Here is a 17810-nt window from a genome sequence, read left to right on the forward strand (position 1 = left end):
CAAAAGAACACTAAATAATTGTACAGTGATAAACTTACATAATTTTTTAAAGGAGTGTGAAATCTAAAATGGTGACATCTAAACAGAAACAGAAGGAATACGTATTATTTCATAAAATCAATACATAAATAATATTAACATATGGTCGAGAGATAGTTGTGCATACTCTATTTTACACTTGAGAGCAATGAATATAAAGAAAATCATGTTGAAAAAATACCGCTCAAATCGGCCATATATTGCATGATCTAAATATATTCCAAACTTGAATCGCAGAAAATCAGTTTCACGGTGTTTGTCAAACATCTTTGTATACAAAAATTCCTTTAAATTTCCCAAGATTTGGAAAGCAATAAAGTATGAATATTATATTAATATAATAAAAAATGAAATCAATATAATCATCAACTCTTCAGACGAAAATATCTTAGCATTTTCCCACAAATTTTTGACTTTTCATTCTTAGTAAGTGTTGAATAAATGACCAAGAGTTTAATGTTAGAAGCAAGTAGACCTTTACCTCACATTTCAACACTAATTTCCTATACTCATAAATATGTAATTTCCAAGAAATCAACAAAATCAAACAAAGTTAATGGCTTGCTTCTTTTTCAACGTTAGGCTCTTTTACGGTCGATCCTCTCTTATTGTAATTTCAATTGGAAGATAATTCATATTTCTTTATGGAAAAATTATAGATTTAACAGATAACGTGAACCCATATTTTCTTCTCTAGATCATATATAGCAGAGTTATATTTTTTTTATAAAATATATAAATATGAATGTGTGAACTTATGTTTAAAGTATCATTAAATAATACAATGATAATTGGGTGCACTAGTCTTTTTGAGTAACTACCTCTCTAAGTGGTTATCAATTACATTTTGACTTGTCAACTAATTTTGCTTTTGTATAATTAAATCGAATGCGAATATTAAAATTTAAAACTAGTAGTACTATATATTTTGAACCTATAATTTTTAAAATTTTATAGTTCATATTAAGAACCTAAAAATTAAATCTATTAAATTTATATTTAAGATACATTTTTTTTATAATTATACACTCATTTAACCGAAATTCTGCATCTAACGTCGAATGATTTATGTATATATAACTAAAAACAGTTTCTTTGCATACTTACTTTCTTAAATTTTTAATTCTATCGGTAAAAAAAAATTTACCCACCTAAATATCCTTTCTTTATTTTTATTGATTCTTCATGATATGCTTTATATTTTAGGAAAAAGACTCGCATATTCAATTGAACTTCGAAGAAAATACTTGTTTATGTCATTTATTAATAGTTGGATTCAATTATGTCCGTACATAATAACTAAATTCGGAGCATTATTTTAAAAAACAAATGCTTTATGGTTTTCTAAATTATTCTTTCCAAAAATTAAAAACGATCCAAAAAAATAATAATAATAATAGGCAAAACATGAGTGCTTTATAATTACAAAAAGAAACAATGTAACAAACTCACTGCAACTAGCTAGAATCGTGTGGACGATTCAAAAGTAATATAAGTTCACATGACACATTAATGCCTATATGAAATTACTGATACTCGAAACTTAAAAAAGATAGAAATTATATTCACAATATGATTATACTCCGTAATTGAACTCAACCTGGATAACATAACGCATTCTTATTTGTTCCACGTTGTAAACTATGAATTCATTATACAATAAACTACCCTGCAAAAATATTTAAGACACTGTTTAGTATATAGGAAGTTCATTTCAACACAAAAAGTAGAAATATGTATCATTCATAATTTCACAATCACGAACTTATGATGCATATAACGTTTCGATGAAGTAAAAATGATGACATAAACAGGAGTAGAACGAACCTGCTTTCGTTGATTCTTTGGATTTCCCAAAGGAACAATGACACCATCTTCAAGTATTTGAGATGCTTTAGGATCTGGGGCCGTGGCACCGACTCCTTTGGTGCTGCAATGTCAAGAATCATGATATTCCGATGGATCATTCATTTCCAGCTCAAAACAGGTTGACGTATATCTAAAAACTACAGTTCTCTTCTTTTTTTTGTTGTATTTTGAGTTGAGTAATAACATAATAAGTATGAGAATTGAGAAGAATGAAACCTTAGCTTTCCCCAAGGCAACTTATCAGCATCGTAGTTTGCTGACAGCAGCTCATTCATTTCACCAAGAGCAACCTGTAAAGGAAGTAGAAATGTCGTTAATCTCTGGACTGCAGGGCTTCCCCTCCTGTCCAAACCTTGAAACGGAGAACATGTGAAGTGGCAAACTAGATATAGAGAGATTGTGGCACGCTAAAGGAACAACATAAAAAATGAGAGGGGAACAAGACTTGGGCTGGATTGAAATGCTAACCAACCTCGCACAATAGAAGGACACCATTCTTAGCAGCAGAGGAAGCATAGCAGTAATTTGCACTTTTGGAGAACATATCAGCAAAATAAACACCTTTCCCAAACATGTACCCTGTTGAAGGTGCTTCTGGAGGAGCAATTCGTAAACCTAGTGTATCAACCAGGAATCAATCATTAGGTAATTACAAGATGACGTAAAACATGCTTGAAGAAATTAAAACAAGAGAATAAGCAAACAACCCTGTGAAAGAATGCCAGCCCAGTTTGTGAGGCGAGAACCATGCCATAAAAGCATCCTATTACTCGTATCGGAGAACTGCTTCCAGAGAATTCACACATTTTACATCAGTCTTGGGTAGAAGTAGTTATGTTAATAAAAGTAAACTGTTGTAAGGAATTTCATGAAACTTCAGAGTTCACCTTCTGGAATCTTTCAGTTTCACCATCTCTTGATGCCCTAAATACTTGAACAATATCAACAGCATAACCAGAATGTGTTTTTGCATGGGTATTCTTCATGTAACTCTCAATCTGAACAAAAATAACATCACTCGGCTTTATAAATTTCAGCGATGAATAATGATCTGAGACAAAAATCAATTATTGTAGAAGACATGACGGGCATGGACCAAATGAACATCTAAATTCACAATATTCATACTTGTCATGCTGATTAATACTCTGAATAAGGAAATACAATACTCAGAAGATAAAGGCCATGAAGTAATAGATCCATCAAAAACTTTTTCATACCATGAGAAACTCTTGGGAACCAACTTCAACTGGAACAAGTTTGCAGCGAAGTTGTTCATATTGGTAATACAAGGGATCCTCCTACAAGAAGATGATGCCAATTCTGAGTCATATCTTAATCATCAAAAACAGTTATTGTGTGCAAAAGCAAATTAAATTGTGTTAAAAGCCAGATTTCTTGGAACATAGCTTCAACCAAAACCATTTTTATTATTTCAAAGATAAATTAAAAATAATTCACTGATGCACCAAAATGGAGCCAAAAATTGTGGGTTTTATTTTTACTTTTGAGCTTCCAAAAGTTTATCTATACTCTATAGAATGTTCTTTTCGCACCAAAACTAAAGCAAATACTTTCAACAAGACTCGGCAAACCAGTACCTGTATATCTGTGTTATCCTCCAATAACTTAGTTGCAACTTCAATTTCAGCAAGAGCTTCGACCTGTTCGTTTCCAAGAGTTTAGCACAGCAATAGGATCAGGTAGAAATAGACAAGCAGCATGAAAATAAATGTAAAAAAGCATTGAAATAAAATTTCATTGCAAATATCAGTTTTTACTGACAACAGCTAATTCAACTTTCTAACATATGCTTTTTTAGCTCATGCATTATGCATACAGCAGGACAACTTAGAACCAACTCATTTGTGAGGGAACACCAACAAACAGTAAATAAGATATTTATGATTCTAGATGGACATAACAGTTGATGATGAAACATCAAATGATCAATCAGTCCAATTAACTGTCAAAAGCACTACAAAGCAGACAAGTCCACCCCTTTGACTGAAATGCACACACAGAGAATAATGATCAGGAGGAAAGAGAAAAGGAGTAAAATTAGAGAAGAGAAAAAATCAGTCACCATTTCAATTTTGCGTTTTAACTTCTGAGGGGTGTCGATGACAAATTCACCTGACAGTAGGAAAATGAGTATATCAGTGAGTTACACAAAAACTAACAGAACTACTACCATCAACCTAAAGTAACTGAGGGGGAAAAAATGACACATGGAAAAAGAAAGATTGGAGAATCAAGAAAGCAGATGAAGCAGGACAAGTCAATATGAGACTTTGGGGGAAAAGGAACTAAGACGACTTACGCATCTTCTTGAATCCAAAATCATGAGGAATGACTGTATAGAATTGACTGCAACATGAAAATGGTGAAAATATCAGCAACCATATATTCATGGTTATAAACAGCTCCTGAAGCTTCTAAAATTCCAGAAACAACATGGTAAGGGCTAAGCAAATGTCCATTGATCATTGACCATTATCAAACAGCTCACAGTAGGAATGAAACAAGCTTACCTACTCAAATCTTCAAGCAGAAGTCTGTTGGACTGGCCAATTACATCAGCAATATTTTTCAAGACATCATAGCCCTAAACAGAAACAAACTTTTAGTTGAATAGTAAAGAGTGGTCCTCTTTTTTCTCTCATTTATTAATCTATTTACTGATTCGTTTATGTCTTGGTGAGGGTAGGCTGGACTACCAGAGTACAGAGAACATTATAATATATAAAGGTTCTGGCTTCTGATAACATGCATCCATTTCCTGCTAACTATCTTCTCCCAACACCCTTCAATACATTTAATCCTCTGTGCATATTTTCCCATTTCTTCAGCAAATACCTTGTGAAAGCACTCTGCATCAGATTCCAGTCAGGCAATGTAGTAACAAGACTAGAATTTTCAGCACTCCAGGAGAGCACCAATCAAGACCTCAAGCTTTGATGAGGAAATACTAGTATGCAGGGAGTAATAAATTTAGGTTTAAGGGAATTTTTACATGATTAGGTATATGCTTCATTGATTATTTTTCACTCAGGACCACACAGATTTAAATAAATGGAGATAAAACTAAGTATTTCAGAAATGAGACACTAAAGCATAAATCACACATCAGATACTTGCCTTTAAAATAGTTGTCTTGCTCAATTTACCGAGTGGCAACTTGTTAGCATTGTATCCTGTTTAAGAATAACAAGAATATTTCGCAGTTACAATAGAAGTGACAAATATCAAGATAAGGACCATTATGGTCTAAGAAAAGTGCTGAACCTATTTCCATCATTTGCTGCCTCATCATATTGATGTCGCAAATAAGAGATATGAACTTTGCAATCGGGGCCTCCAGCTTAGTTTCACGGGGTTGACTTTTATGTACTGGGTTGGACTGTCCTTGGACCTAATAAACAAGAATGATATTTCAAACCGAACTGCTTATTCATATGATAGAAAATTGCAAGCTATTGCCTTCACAACTGGACTCCGATGCAACAGCAGAAAGTAGAGCCAAGTTGATGGAAAAAATAGTGTGTAATACATCTTCACAAATGTGATATAGAGCAATAGGATTGACATCAATGCAGATCTTTTAAGCTCTTTCTCAGATAATGATGATATTCTAAAGCCAGAAATAATAAGTTTACTACATAATTGTCCTCATAGAGAACAAGCAACTTAACACAACTTACTGAGGAGTCTTTCCCAGTTTCAGCATAGTCCATTTCCAACCAAGTATAATGCTTTGGTTGACAAAAGAAATCTTTGCGGTTAGACCAATCGTTCTTAGTCTTATCATAGAATTTACTCTCAAACTCAGCTGTGGCATCATAGGCAGACGTGTAGGGACCACTAATCTTTGTTCCACCCTTTGCACCAACTCTACCCCATCTAGTGTAAACAAGGAAATTCCCACCACTATCATTCTCTGCAATTGAATAAATAAATCAGGCCAAACAAATATGGAGAATGTAAGACATGATGTAAATATCACCAAGTTTCAAATATGTAAGAATTCTCAGTTGTTTCTAGTACACGATGAACCAAATACAATATTCATAGTTGTTCTTAGGGTGGTCCCACCATCAGAATTAGTCAGATTTCTCAGATGATTTGGCAACCAATTAGCTGGAACAATTTATTATGGTATATATTGCTAGCATAGCATAGAAAACAAATTTAAAAGGAAAGTGAGGCAACCAGGCAGTTTGCTCCCAACAAATTAAGATATATATGAGGCAACTAATGGGAATCACCTAGAACTTGAATGATATAAAACTTGTTATTGTTGTTCCCGACATTTGTTTGGTTCAATGTGGCATCATAAATATCATTGCCCTGCAGATCAACAAGAATTCATTGGAAGCCGAAGGTACTTATTAGACAGATAAGAGGGGAAAAGGGACAATGCAAACACTTTTTGCAGCCAGAAGCAAAAAGTTTCTAAAAGACTTACTTGTTGCAGGACATGGTACCGTTCTTTGATGTCATCTGACAGGTATTGATCCAAAACAGCTGCACCCTTCTTTGTTGCTGTGACCAATTTCTCTATCTCGCGTTCATCTCCAACTGCCAAATTTTATTAACAGTAAGCAAGACATGATCATTTATCACTAAAAGGGGATGAAAAACACAACCAAATAGATAGTGTAAATAGTCAATTTAGTCTCAGCCTAGACTGTAGCACTAAGTCAAAGCAAACCACTTTACTACATTTCTGTGTTAATCAGTATAATATAATGCACTATTACCGTTTTGTAGCATTAACTACTCTAGTATATATCCATAACTACAATCTACTGTTTTAAGCTTCCCAAAGAGTTCAATTCTACTTGGTATAAAGCTACTCCCTAAGTTTCACAATTTAGTCACTTTTGATTTAACCAATACTTGAGTTGATCATAGATTAATCCACTTTGCAAATAGGAAGTTAGATAATCACAAAGCTATATGAGAAGTGTAATAATCTGCAATTGTGTCATCTCAAATTGGGGTCTATCGGAAACAGTCTCTCTACCTCTCACAAGGTAGGAGTACGATTTGTGTACACTCCACCTTCCCAGACTCCGCTTGTGGGATCACACTAGGTATGTTGTTGTCGTCATCATCTCAAATTGACAAGTTATTCATATACATAAAAGTTATTGGTCAAAGCCACTTTCTTTTGCAACAAAATAGATAAAATTATAGGACAAAGTAGAAATTGAATGTGAAAGGTTAAATTAAATTATAATACAAGACTATTTCTAGTTTCGACTCCACATGCACTCAAGCATCATCAATAGCAGTCAGAGAAAACATAAACCTGCAAACAAGTGCTAATCAACACAAATTATTCCTCCCTTGGTCTGACTAATTGTTAAGAGTGATATTTCACTTAAGATCTCCAAATTTTAGATAGAATTCCTATCAAAGAAACTAAGTTTAGGTTCCCTAAAAAAAGGAAGTTATACTAATGAATAAATTGATGGTTAAGGAAGATGCACATCAAGGTGGAAAATGGAGAGTGTTGTCTTTGTGGCACACATGAGTTTGAGTCAACTGACCCTTTATTTGCTCAATGAGTACGGACGCAGAAAGTAAAGGAAGCAATCATGCAGTGGACTCACATACAGATACAAGCAACTAGAATTGATCAGGTAATACTGGAAATTAACAGGAGGCATTGGAGTAGAGCACAGAAAGAAATAGTGGCTGCTCTATAGGGGACAATGGTATATCACACTTGGAGAGCGAGGAACTGGAAAATATATACAGGAGTAAATGTACAAAATGACCAAGTTATAACACAGATTAAACAGGAATTCATACACAGAAAAGGTAGATTTCAGGATTCAAAGAAATTGTATAAATGTAGGAATTTCATTGAAGCTTTAACTGGTAACTAGCTGTGGGGAGAAGTGGATAGACTAGGTGCTCTGTGTTGTTAGGTGATTAAAGTTGTTTGTTATCAATTGTAATGTTCATAGTTGTTACCAAAAAAAATATGATGGTAAATTGGAGCAATTTGTCCACAGCAACAATACTACTACAGTACCTCCAAGATCATCTTTCGAGTCATTTTTCTGTGAATCAGCAACAGCACAAAGCCTCTCAACAAGTTCTTTCTTCGACCCAGTACTTGAAATACCACGAGAAGTGGCTACGTCCCTTAACTCCTTAACACTCATTTTCTTATACTCCTCCACAGCATTTATTTTCCCTGACCCAATTGAGTCAGAATCAACCCTTGATCTTTTCTTATCACCATTCAATTTCTTCTTGTTTTCCTCCTCCTCCTCCTCAATAGCCTCCTCTAACCTCTTTTCCTGCAATTTCCCCAAAATGGGTACTCAATTAAAACACAAGATAATAACAAGCAAGAGATGCAATTAGTGCCAAGTATAGGTGCTAACCAGTATGGGTTTGGTTCCTGTGGTGTCAAGAGACTTATTAGACAGATTGGGGGGGGGGGGGGGGGGGGGCACAATGCAAATACTTCTTTGCAGCCAGAATTAAAAAGTTTCTAAATGACTTACTTGTTGCAGGACATGCTGCCGTTCTTTGATGTCATCTGATAGATATTGATCCAATACAGCTGCACCTTTCTTTGTTGTTCTGACCAATTTCTCTGCCTCGCCTTCATCTCCAACTGCTAAATATTTTAACAGCAAGCAAGACACAGTCATTTCTCACTAAAAGGGGATGAAAAGCACAACCAAATAGATAGCGTAAAGAGTCAAGTTAGTTTCAGCCTAAACTGTAGCACTAAGCAAACCACTTTACTACATCTCTATGTTAATTAGTATAATATAGCGCATTATTACCACTCTGTGGCATTAACTACTCTAGTATATACCAGCAATCATGATGACAATCTACTGTTAAAAGCTTCCGAAAGAGTTCAATTATACTTAGTATAAAGCTACTCCCTGAGTTTCAAAATTTAGTCACTTTTAATCAAACGATACTAGAGTAGATCTTAGATTAATCAACTTTGCAAATAGGAAGTTAAACTATATGAGAAGTGTAACAATTATATACGATTAATCACAAAGTTATATGAGAAGTGTAATAATTTGCAAACGTATCATCTCAAATTGGGGTCTATCAGAAGCAAACTCGCTACCTCTCACAAGGTAGGAATAAGGTCTCATATATTCCACCCTCCCCAAACCCCAATTGTGGGATCAAACTCGTCAGTAGGTATATTGTTGTCGTCGTCATCTCAAATTGACAAGTTATTGATACACTAAAAAGTTATTGATCAGAACCACTTCCTTTGCAACAAAACAGACAGGACGAAGTAGAAATTAAACGTGAAAGGTCAAATTAAATTATAATACAAGACTATTTTTAGTTTCGACTTGACAATGCACTCAAGCACCATCAAAACCAGTCAGGGAAATCATAATCCTGCAAACAAGTGCTAAACCAACATAAATTACTCTTCCCTCGGTTATACTAATTTTAATCAAATAAACTAAGTTAACGTTCAAAAAAAAAGTTACGTTAATGAATAAACTGATGATTAAATTCCATAAGCTTTAACTTAATGACAGTACCTCCAAGATCATCTTTTGAGTCATTTTTCCGTAAATCAGCAGCAGCACAAAGCCTCTCAACAAGTTCTTTCTTCGACCCAGAACTTAAAATCCCACGAGAAGTAGCTACCTCCCTTAACTCCTTAACACTCATTTTCTTATACTCCTCCACATCATACATTTTCCCTGACCCAATTGAGTCAGAATCAATCCTCGACCTTTTCTTATTATCACCATTCAATTTCTTCTTATTTTCCTCCTCGTCCACCTCAATCGCCTCTTCCAACCTCTTAACCTGCAATTTCCCCAAAATGGGTACTCAATTAAAACACAAACAATAGATGCAATTACTGCCAACTATAGGTACTAACCAGTATAGGTTTGGTTCCTGTGGTATCAAGACCGCGACTTAAGAGCTCCTTGCGAAGTTCGTCGACTTTAAGCTTGGTAATGGTTGCCATTGTTTGGATTTTTCAGTGCTGAGGAGTTGAAGATGATTGAAAACTAGTTATATACTTTTTAGTAATGACGGGGAAAAGCTTGTTAAAGAAGATTGTTTGAACAATTTGTGCAGCGCACGATTTAGCGCTTTCAGACTTTTGAAAGTAAAGAAATTGAAATAGTTAAAAGAGTCTTCCCTCTATAATTTCTCGTCTCACAATTTATATTTTCAAACTACATAAATTTTCCATAAACTTTCGCAAATAATCATTTATATAATTCGATTATTTTTGTATAAATTTAAAATAATGAATTTATATAATTACAAACATTATGAATGTAAATAGTTACATAAATTTCAAATTATACAAAATTATATTGTATAAATTTTGAACTATACAAAACTAAAAAATTAAGCTATGTAATTATAACTAAAAGTAGATTGTGAATTGTAATTAAGATTAAGTATAACTATGTTAACTTCTCTAATCAAATAGCATATGTTTATTTATACACATAATTTTTCTAAAAATGAATATAATTTAATTTAATTTAATTTTAAAAATTAGTTAGTTAACTTAATTTTTTAAAAGTAAAAAGTACTAAGTAGTTGAAATTAAAATATGCTTTTCAATGTTACCAAAATGATCTTAATTTACTCGTATTTCATATGAATAAACTTGATACCAACGATGTCACGTGTCCCCCAATAAACCATAATTTATTCTGTATAAAAGGAAGATTTGATCTTTCTCCGCTATACTTTCTTTATTTCTAATTATTTGTTTAATTTTTTATTTATTTTTTTAACAAATAAAAAGGAAAAAAAGAATTAATATATTAATTAATTAATTTTTAAAAAGATAAAAAAAATTGAAAATTTAAAATTTTTAATTCATTTATTTCATAATTAATAGAGATAAAAGAAAAGTTTAATATATCAAGTAATTTTTTTTAATAGGTGTATCAATTTAAAAACAGATAAGTAATTAGGAATAGAGCAAGTACAATTAATGAGTGATTTCTTTCAAATACAAAAATGAGAAGCTCTGTGATTTCTAAAATTTTACATACTCGAACTGTAATCTTAATGTAATAAAACAAGAAATGTAGTTGCAAATTGAGATTATTGATCTGTATATTTTGCACGTATAATTAAACTTTGGAATAGATCAACCAATATAAGAATAATATTGAGTATATCGAAATATTCTAATTTATCCATATGTTTAAACATAATTATGAAAACTGTCACTACGCGCACACATTATATATTCATCTCAAAAGTACTACTACTATTACTCACTTTAATTGAGGATTTACGTAATATTAAACTCATATTGATAAATTCTATAGAATATATATATTTTAAGGTGGTTGACATTTCTTTATGTTGTTTTTAATTAATTTGTGCATGGAATAGTTGAACTCTGCTAGCTTTAAATTTCACCAACAACCAAATTATATTATTAACAAAGGCATCCATGGTTTGGTTTGGATGGTTTAACACAAATATAAAGCCCTTTAAATGAATCGTTCTTTAATTATTGCCTTTTAGCAATCAAACTTATGCTTAGTGTGACATAAGCTCTTTACAAACTGGAGTCATTGCCTGGCATAACTTATGAATATTATGATACGAAAATATTAACTTATCTCCGTGAAAAAACTATTTGTTACGAAGGACATAAATTAGAGACCAACACAAAATATGGACAAAAGTGCAAATGACTAGTTAAGATATGCAGCTAAAAAACATAACCATCCATTCTCTTTGAGATTTTTATTGTTTTCTTGCTTACATTATTCACAGAGAATGTTCAGTCTATTTCACAAAGTAGCCATCACCAGCTTGGACTCTTGCTTTTTTAACAGAGTTTTTACTAATTGATTCAAAAGTTTGAGAACAAAAGCAAGAAGCTTCCCAAGAAACAGGAAATGTTATTCTGAGTTACTTGGAGCCTTTTCCTTTGGATGTTTCGAGCCGTAGTGATCCACAAGTTGGTTTTGATTTGCTAGCTGCGCCTGAAAAAACAAAACAAATTGCTCAACTGAAAGCATAGAAAACCGACAAAAACCTTAGCATGCCTTGAGGAAAGGAGTACAGCACAGTTGTGGATAATGCAACATAGAACATGTACCTATTGAGTTAAATCTAGTGCAACTATAAAGTTTTTATCATTTGTAGTATAAACCATTTCCCAGTTTAAACATGTAGTATGACAGACACAGGATACTATCTGTTTGGGGTTCTTATTAAATCCAGTAATTCGGTAAGGCACTGAAGCCTGATTAAATGTTAATTGAATGACAAACAAAGTTGATCTACCCTACTGTTTGGTAAATACTTACTTGCAGTCGGCGTTTTCATTAAATCAAGAATACATATCACTTTGACCATTGATAAATGTGTATGAAAGACACTTCTCTTGCATTCGTTGCTTTGGTGTAAACACCGGGCGCAGGTAAGTAATTATCCTACTCAATGCTCCCATCTTAAACATAAAGTGCCCCTTATGGGCGGGTAACAACCATGAAAACTTGTTCCTACACACAAATCCCCCATGCCCCCCAAAAAAATGAAGAACAAAAGCATTATAAGGAAGAACTTAGTAAGGATTTTGTGTCCTGCATGGTTTCATGGAAAGACAACTTGACCATTTAAACAAATATACTTGAGTAAAAGACACAGACCATAGTAATTATAAAGATGGGAAAAGTTTTCTACACATGGATTACTGCAAGTAAGGAAGAAGAGTGAGGGGTTACTATGGGAGTAATGCAATACACAAAGCATTGACAAGTAAAAAAGGACTCCTCGGAGAATAGAAGAGGGGAATGTGGGGCTTCCATGCTCCTCTTTCAAAGGGGTGAAAGCCCATTTTCTCTTTTCAATTTGTTTACTAGAGTGCATTCATTTGAAAAGGGATAACTTGTTAAGTGCTTTGAGTATAATGAGTAGAGGACTGAAGCTATAGACGAGCAAACAAAACTAGTCATAGATCAGGAAGTGCCTGAAATATTAAAATCAGGACATGATTTGAACATGTCATAGAGCTCATAATGAATTTACCACTCCACCCCACCCCAACAACTTCCACTTAATATGGCAATCTTAAGTTGTTTCTCTCAGGCAAGAAACAGCATATCATTATCACTTACTGAGAATGCTAGGCATGAACTCATACTGGAGAATGAATATGAATTTTTGGGACATGGATAAGGAACTGCTATTGGAAGTTCACAGAAGAGGAAACAGGGAGAACAAGGTCTTTTCTGGATCTTTCTATAATCGCTTGAGACTAACTTATAACATTACATGTACTGCCTCTTTTCCGTGTTCAACAGCCATCATTAGATGGGATTTATATGGGAGAGATTGTTGGATACAAGTACTAAACTAGTTGAACTGATCAGTCCACTCCAAATTTGAGAACACCGGGCATACATAGCAGTGTCACTAATTTCACTCCAATTCCAAAAATGGTGTTATACCATAGGAGGAGCTCAAAAGCAAGGTCAGTCAAGCATCCAAAACAACATTGATCAAAGTGAATCTGCCTCCCTACGATAAATACTTTGATTTCCATCTACAACGTTTATATCATATTTTTTTGACACTAGTAACATTAAGTTTATATCATATTTCTCCTAAACAAAGTTCCATATATCCTTGGGTTTTGATTTTGCTCCTAGAAGCATACCAAGATAGATTGTTGGGAGTGTATCAACTTCTCCATCCAAACTTAAGGACAGCTGCTCCATATTAGGCACCAAGCTGTGTTGTATATATGGCTCTTTCTCCGCTTGATATGGAGAGAAAAGGGATAGGAAAGCATTTGAAGGAGTAGATGTCAAATTTCTCTCAGTTGCTAGTCGTCTCAATTCTATTATTTTCTTTCGGTCCATACAAAAACCTCTTTGTTGTATAGATGATTGGGTGGAATTTGTCAGAGAATCAATTCTTTCTGTAGATTCTTTACCTTTATAAATATACCCCTCAAATACAACCATCTTGGCCATGTTTATAAATAAAAATTACTCAATCCAGAAACAAAAGATCCCGCCTTTTCAAATTCTGCAATCCCATAACATTAGAATACCTCATCTAATGGCATTAGCTTCCAAACAAACATGTATTACGTATCTCCCTTTCCAGATCTGATTAATGTATTCCTAACAGTTATATGAAGTAACCACCATGTCACACTTACTGAAAGGGTAAATGAAGAGTTCCTTCAATATTCTTTCCACATATTCATTGTTGGTCTCTATTAAAAAAAACATGCCACTCAACATGTCTCCTTCCGACACCCTCGAATCCTAAATAAATATAAGTTGGTCTAGAAGTAATGGATACTTAAACATCTAATAATTTTCACAACTTAGCCCCCACCCAATCCCTAAGAAAGAATTCAATTTAAGATGGAAGTATTGTGAGCGAGTCTCGAACAAGCGCAGAACCTTAACAGTAGAGACAAATGAACAAGCCTGAGGGAACAAAAGCACGAATAATGCCACTCCTAGTAACCTAAAATAAAGAGAATGGTATGTAAAAAAAATATAAACAAGGAACAATCAACTATACATATTGTACCACTATGCAGTTACTACCTTAGATTTAGAAAGCAGAACTGGAGAGAACTCTCATGTATTACCATTGAACAAAGTTCCATGTAGCGAGTTTTGAACTCACAATGCTATTACAAAAATAGCTGACATAATAGTACTAAGAAGTTGTAATGCAAAATAAATTGCTAATTAGGAGGTACAAGGTAGGTCAAAGTTTAGTTAGTGACTTAAGGCAGTCAAAATAGAGAAGTTATTCAGCCACTAATTTCAACAACATAGTCGGTACCAAACTAAAGTAAAATCCTGACATCTCACTAACCTCACGAATGTTAAGACTCGCAATGTCATCGCTAAAATAGCTGAAATAATGGTAGTAAGAAGTTGTAATGAGGAATAAATAGCTAATTAGAAAGGTAAGAAAATGAGACAATGTTAATTAGTGATTTGAAGCAGACGGATATAATAAGTTGTTCAACCATCATTGGGAACATAGACTTGACCCCAAACAAAGTAATCTCACCATTTCACTAACCTTACGAGTCATGTCTTAGACTCACTCGATCAGTACAAGTTCCTAAGAAATATAGATACAAGAGGAAAAGTACAGCCACGCTAACCACTATAACGGGAAGTTACATCACCACAGGTTGAGCAAGTAAAGCAATCACTTGGTTATTATTTTGGCTGCTCCAAATTTCCTACTTGTCATGGGAAACTGAATGATTTCAAATAGCCTCGACTCTTTACAAAAATTGGCAATACAATTGAAGTTATAAAATTGTTTCTTGGGAAGTTCCAAGAAAAATCTAAAACAATGGCAGATGAGAAACGTAATCTAAAAACAATAATAAATGGTGAGTAAGTAGGAAGAGGGTAAAACGGAAATACAGGTACTAAACTACTAGGAAGTTGAATAAAGAACACGGGATGATTTCAGGATAACACAATAACAGATGAGGAATGTAAATAAACATAGACAACAGAAGCTACTTAACAAGGTTGGAAGATGCAACCTTATCACTAATACGGATGGATAACCAATCAACTAACTATCTAATTCCATTACCCTTCATTTCAACGCCAACTTCTATGTGGTGTTGTTCGGATACCCAGAAAAGAGAAGGAAAGTGTTGGAATGGTAAGTATCCTGTAAAAAGCTTTATGAATATGATAAGCAACTTTTCCCCAAGAAAAACTTCAGTTGCAAACATTTCCAATGAATTGATTCCTTCAATCTAAACCTACTTTTTCCTTTCAAACAAACAAATACCAGAAAAACCACTTTTTGCTCCCTTTATTTAACTTTAGATGCGCTTTTGTGTATAGTTTTGTTCAACAATTTTCTCGATATCCAAAACGAAGGTTATATGATTGTAAATTCCTTCACAACAGCATAACCCACCAAACAATACAAAAAAGACTTAGATCTAGATTACTATCATAAAAGGAAGAAAAAAAATCAAAGAGACACCAAAAACTCCACAATTAGAGCCACATAAACAGATAAACAAGCACATACAAGCGAATCTACCAAAAATAATCGAAATTGATGAAAGGAAAACAAAAAGGGTGTATAGAATTTTATACTTTACAAATGGGACAGATGACTTTGAGGCCAACGGCACGGGCTTCAAGCTGAGACCCTTTTCCTTTCTGATTCTTCTCGGCATTTTTCCTCTGAGCCTCGATCTTTTGCTTTCCCCTTGTCATCTCTCCCTCTCAGCAAGATCGTACTGGGTTTCGAGTTTGTACACAATTTACAGGGATGGGCAGATGCTTTTTACAAAGAGAGTCTAAAAAGTTACGGAAGTATTAGGTATTTGGCGAATATTTTCGTCGAAAAATTATATTATATATATAGATCACATTAATAATATTCTTAATAGATAGATAATTTTGTACAAACTTAAAGTAATTTGAGCCTCTGGCTCAGTGGTAAGAGCGAGTAAAAAGTTTTGAGGCACGAGGTCGAAGGTTTTGATTCTTGTTGACATTATGTTTTTACTATTATTTTCTATTAGTTAAAACTTATTAAATATTTTGTGGGTTATTTTTAAAAATTTGCACATTTTTCATAAAAATGTCTCGCTTTGACTCTGCTATTGATATCATAAAGATAAATTTCATATTATGTCATGTAATATTTATTTTTAATGTGATTGCATCTATTTTGATTTTATTTATTATTTAATATTTAATTTAAGATAATAAATTTATATTGTACAAAAGTAAAGGAGATACTTTATAATGGAACAATAATATTTGTAGGTATCTGGCTGAGAAGTTATACTACGAAGATTTAGGAAAGGGTGGTGTAGACAAGGATAAGTGGAGCATGACAATTTTAAATAATATATCAATTCGAATTCATGTTAAGACATTCTTCTATACAAGTCATTCATCTAGTAAAGATATTAACGAAGCAATATACTGAGAGAAAGAAGGACTCTCATATAGTGTTCACCAATGTAACGTTTCAATAGAGTTACTTGTGAGTTGATTGGAGGTCAGGGGTGTAGTTATGACAGACAGTATGGTGATCAACAACATGCATGATGGAGTTAAGACTCATGTAAAAACTGTTGAAGTAGTCCCAAAGAACTTCTCAATCTGATGAATTATACTAGGAGTCAATCCTTACTCATTTTATTAGCACTGAAAATGAACACACTGACTGGACAAATCAATCCGAGGTGTGTTGTGATGTATGCTATTTGTGAATGACATAATACCGGTTGAGAAATTCACGATGGCATTAACACTAAGTTAGAGATTTGGAAAGAGTCAAAATAATTCAGATTAAACTTGACCTAGATAAAATACTTGAAATGCAAATTCAATGACATAATTCAGGATAGATAATGTAAAAGTATAAAATTATTACACATATTATCCAAAATAAAGAAAATTTTAAGTATCTTGAGTTAATTATTCAAATGATAAGGAAATTGGTTGGGATTCTATTCATCATATTATTGCGGATAAACCAAAGGCTCGTTTTCCAAGCTTTATGTGATGAGAAGATGCAACTAAAAATTTAAAAGTGAATTCTATATCGTTAGTGTAACATTTTAATATTTTTTTAAAAATGAATATTAAATTTTGCATGGTTCACACAGATTTTGATTTTCTGGTCGTTGCTTTACTTATCACCTTTCATATGTTACAAAATATTGGATGGATGTAATGATGTTCATTATTGGTGCATTACTATATTATATTACTCCAAATTGGAGTTACTGCCATTGCACATCAGTTTTGCAAAATGCCGTTGATGGCATTGGTGGGAACTTGATTGTCGCTTTTCATTCCTCGGTTATCTTTGTAATTCACGTAATTTCTAAGATTATTTAT

At 33.4% G+C, this 17810-nt stretch overlaps 1 protein-coding gene and 1 long non-coding RNA gene across 3 annotated transcripts; both read right to left on the reverse strand.

The window, feature by feature from the left end:
* Positions 1–1372: 1372 nt before the first annotated feature.
* Positions 1373–10082, reverse strand: LOC101251710 (poly [ADP-ribose] polymerase 2-like). Of its 2 annotated transcripts, none has more exons than XM_069288195.1 (20): positions 9815–10082; positions 9465–9738; positions 8439–8551; positions 7958–8228; positions 6377–6489; positions 6177–6258; positions 5613–5848; positions 5197–5323; positions 5050–5105; positions 4443–4516; positions 4232–4278; positions 3995–4044; positions 3510–3572; positions 3129–3209; positions 2796–2906; positions 2616–2691; positions 2381–2523; positions 2125–2198; positions 1867–1969; positions 1373–1708 (listed from the first exon to the last, which is right to left on the reverse strand). In XM_069288195.1, exons 1-20 carry the CDS (start codon positions 9902–9904, stop codon positions 1616–1618), a joined length of 2277 nt encoding a protein of 758 aa, XP_069144296.1. In that variant the 5' UTR covers positions 9905–10082; the 3' UTR covers positions 1373–1615. The 2 variants fall into 2 exon arrangements, with proteins under 2 accessions (XP_069144296.1, XP_010325646.1); XM_010327344.4 differs by having other exon boundaries at positions 8439–8554.
* A 1545-nt stretch (positions 10083–11627) lies between these two features.
* Positions 11628–16426, reverse strand: LOC101266853 (uncharacterized). Its single transcript, XR_742955.4, has 2 exons — positions 16044–16426; positions 11628–11909 (listed from the first exon to the last, which is right to left on the reverse strand). It is a non-coding gene; the product is annotated as an uncharacterized lncRNA (long non-coding RNA).
* Positions 16427–17810: the final 1384 nt, after the last annotated feature.

This window comes from Solanum lycopersicum, chromosome 8 (assembly GCF_036512215.1).
Source record: "Solanum lycopersicum chromosome 8, SLM_r2.1".
NCBI lineage: Eukaryota > Viridiplantae > Streptophyta > Magnoliopsida > Solanales > Solanaceae > Solanum > Solanum lycopersicum.

Coding starts and splice junctions, on each gene's coding strand:
- LOC101251710 (XM_010327344.4), bottom strand. CDS start 9,904: ATGGCAACCATTACCAAGCTTAAAGTCGACGAACTTCGCAAGGAGCTC. Junction 6,259..6,376: donor GGTACCATGTCCTGCAACAA/GTAAGTCTTTTA, acceptor GTTGATCTGCAG/GGCAATGATATTTATGATGC. Junction 4,517..5,049: donor GCAAGACAACTATTTTAAAG/GCAAGTATCTGA, acceptor GTTTCTGTTTAG/GGCTATGATGTCTTGAAAAA.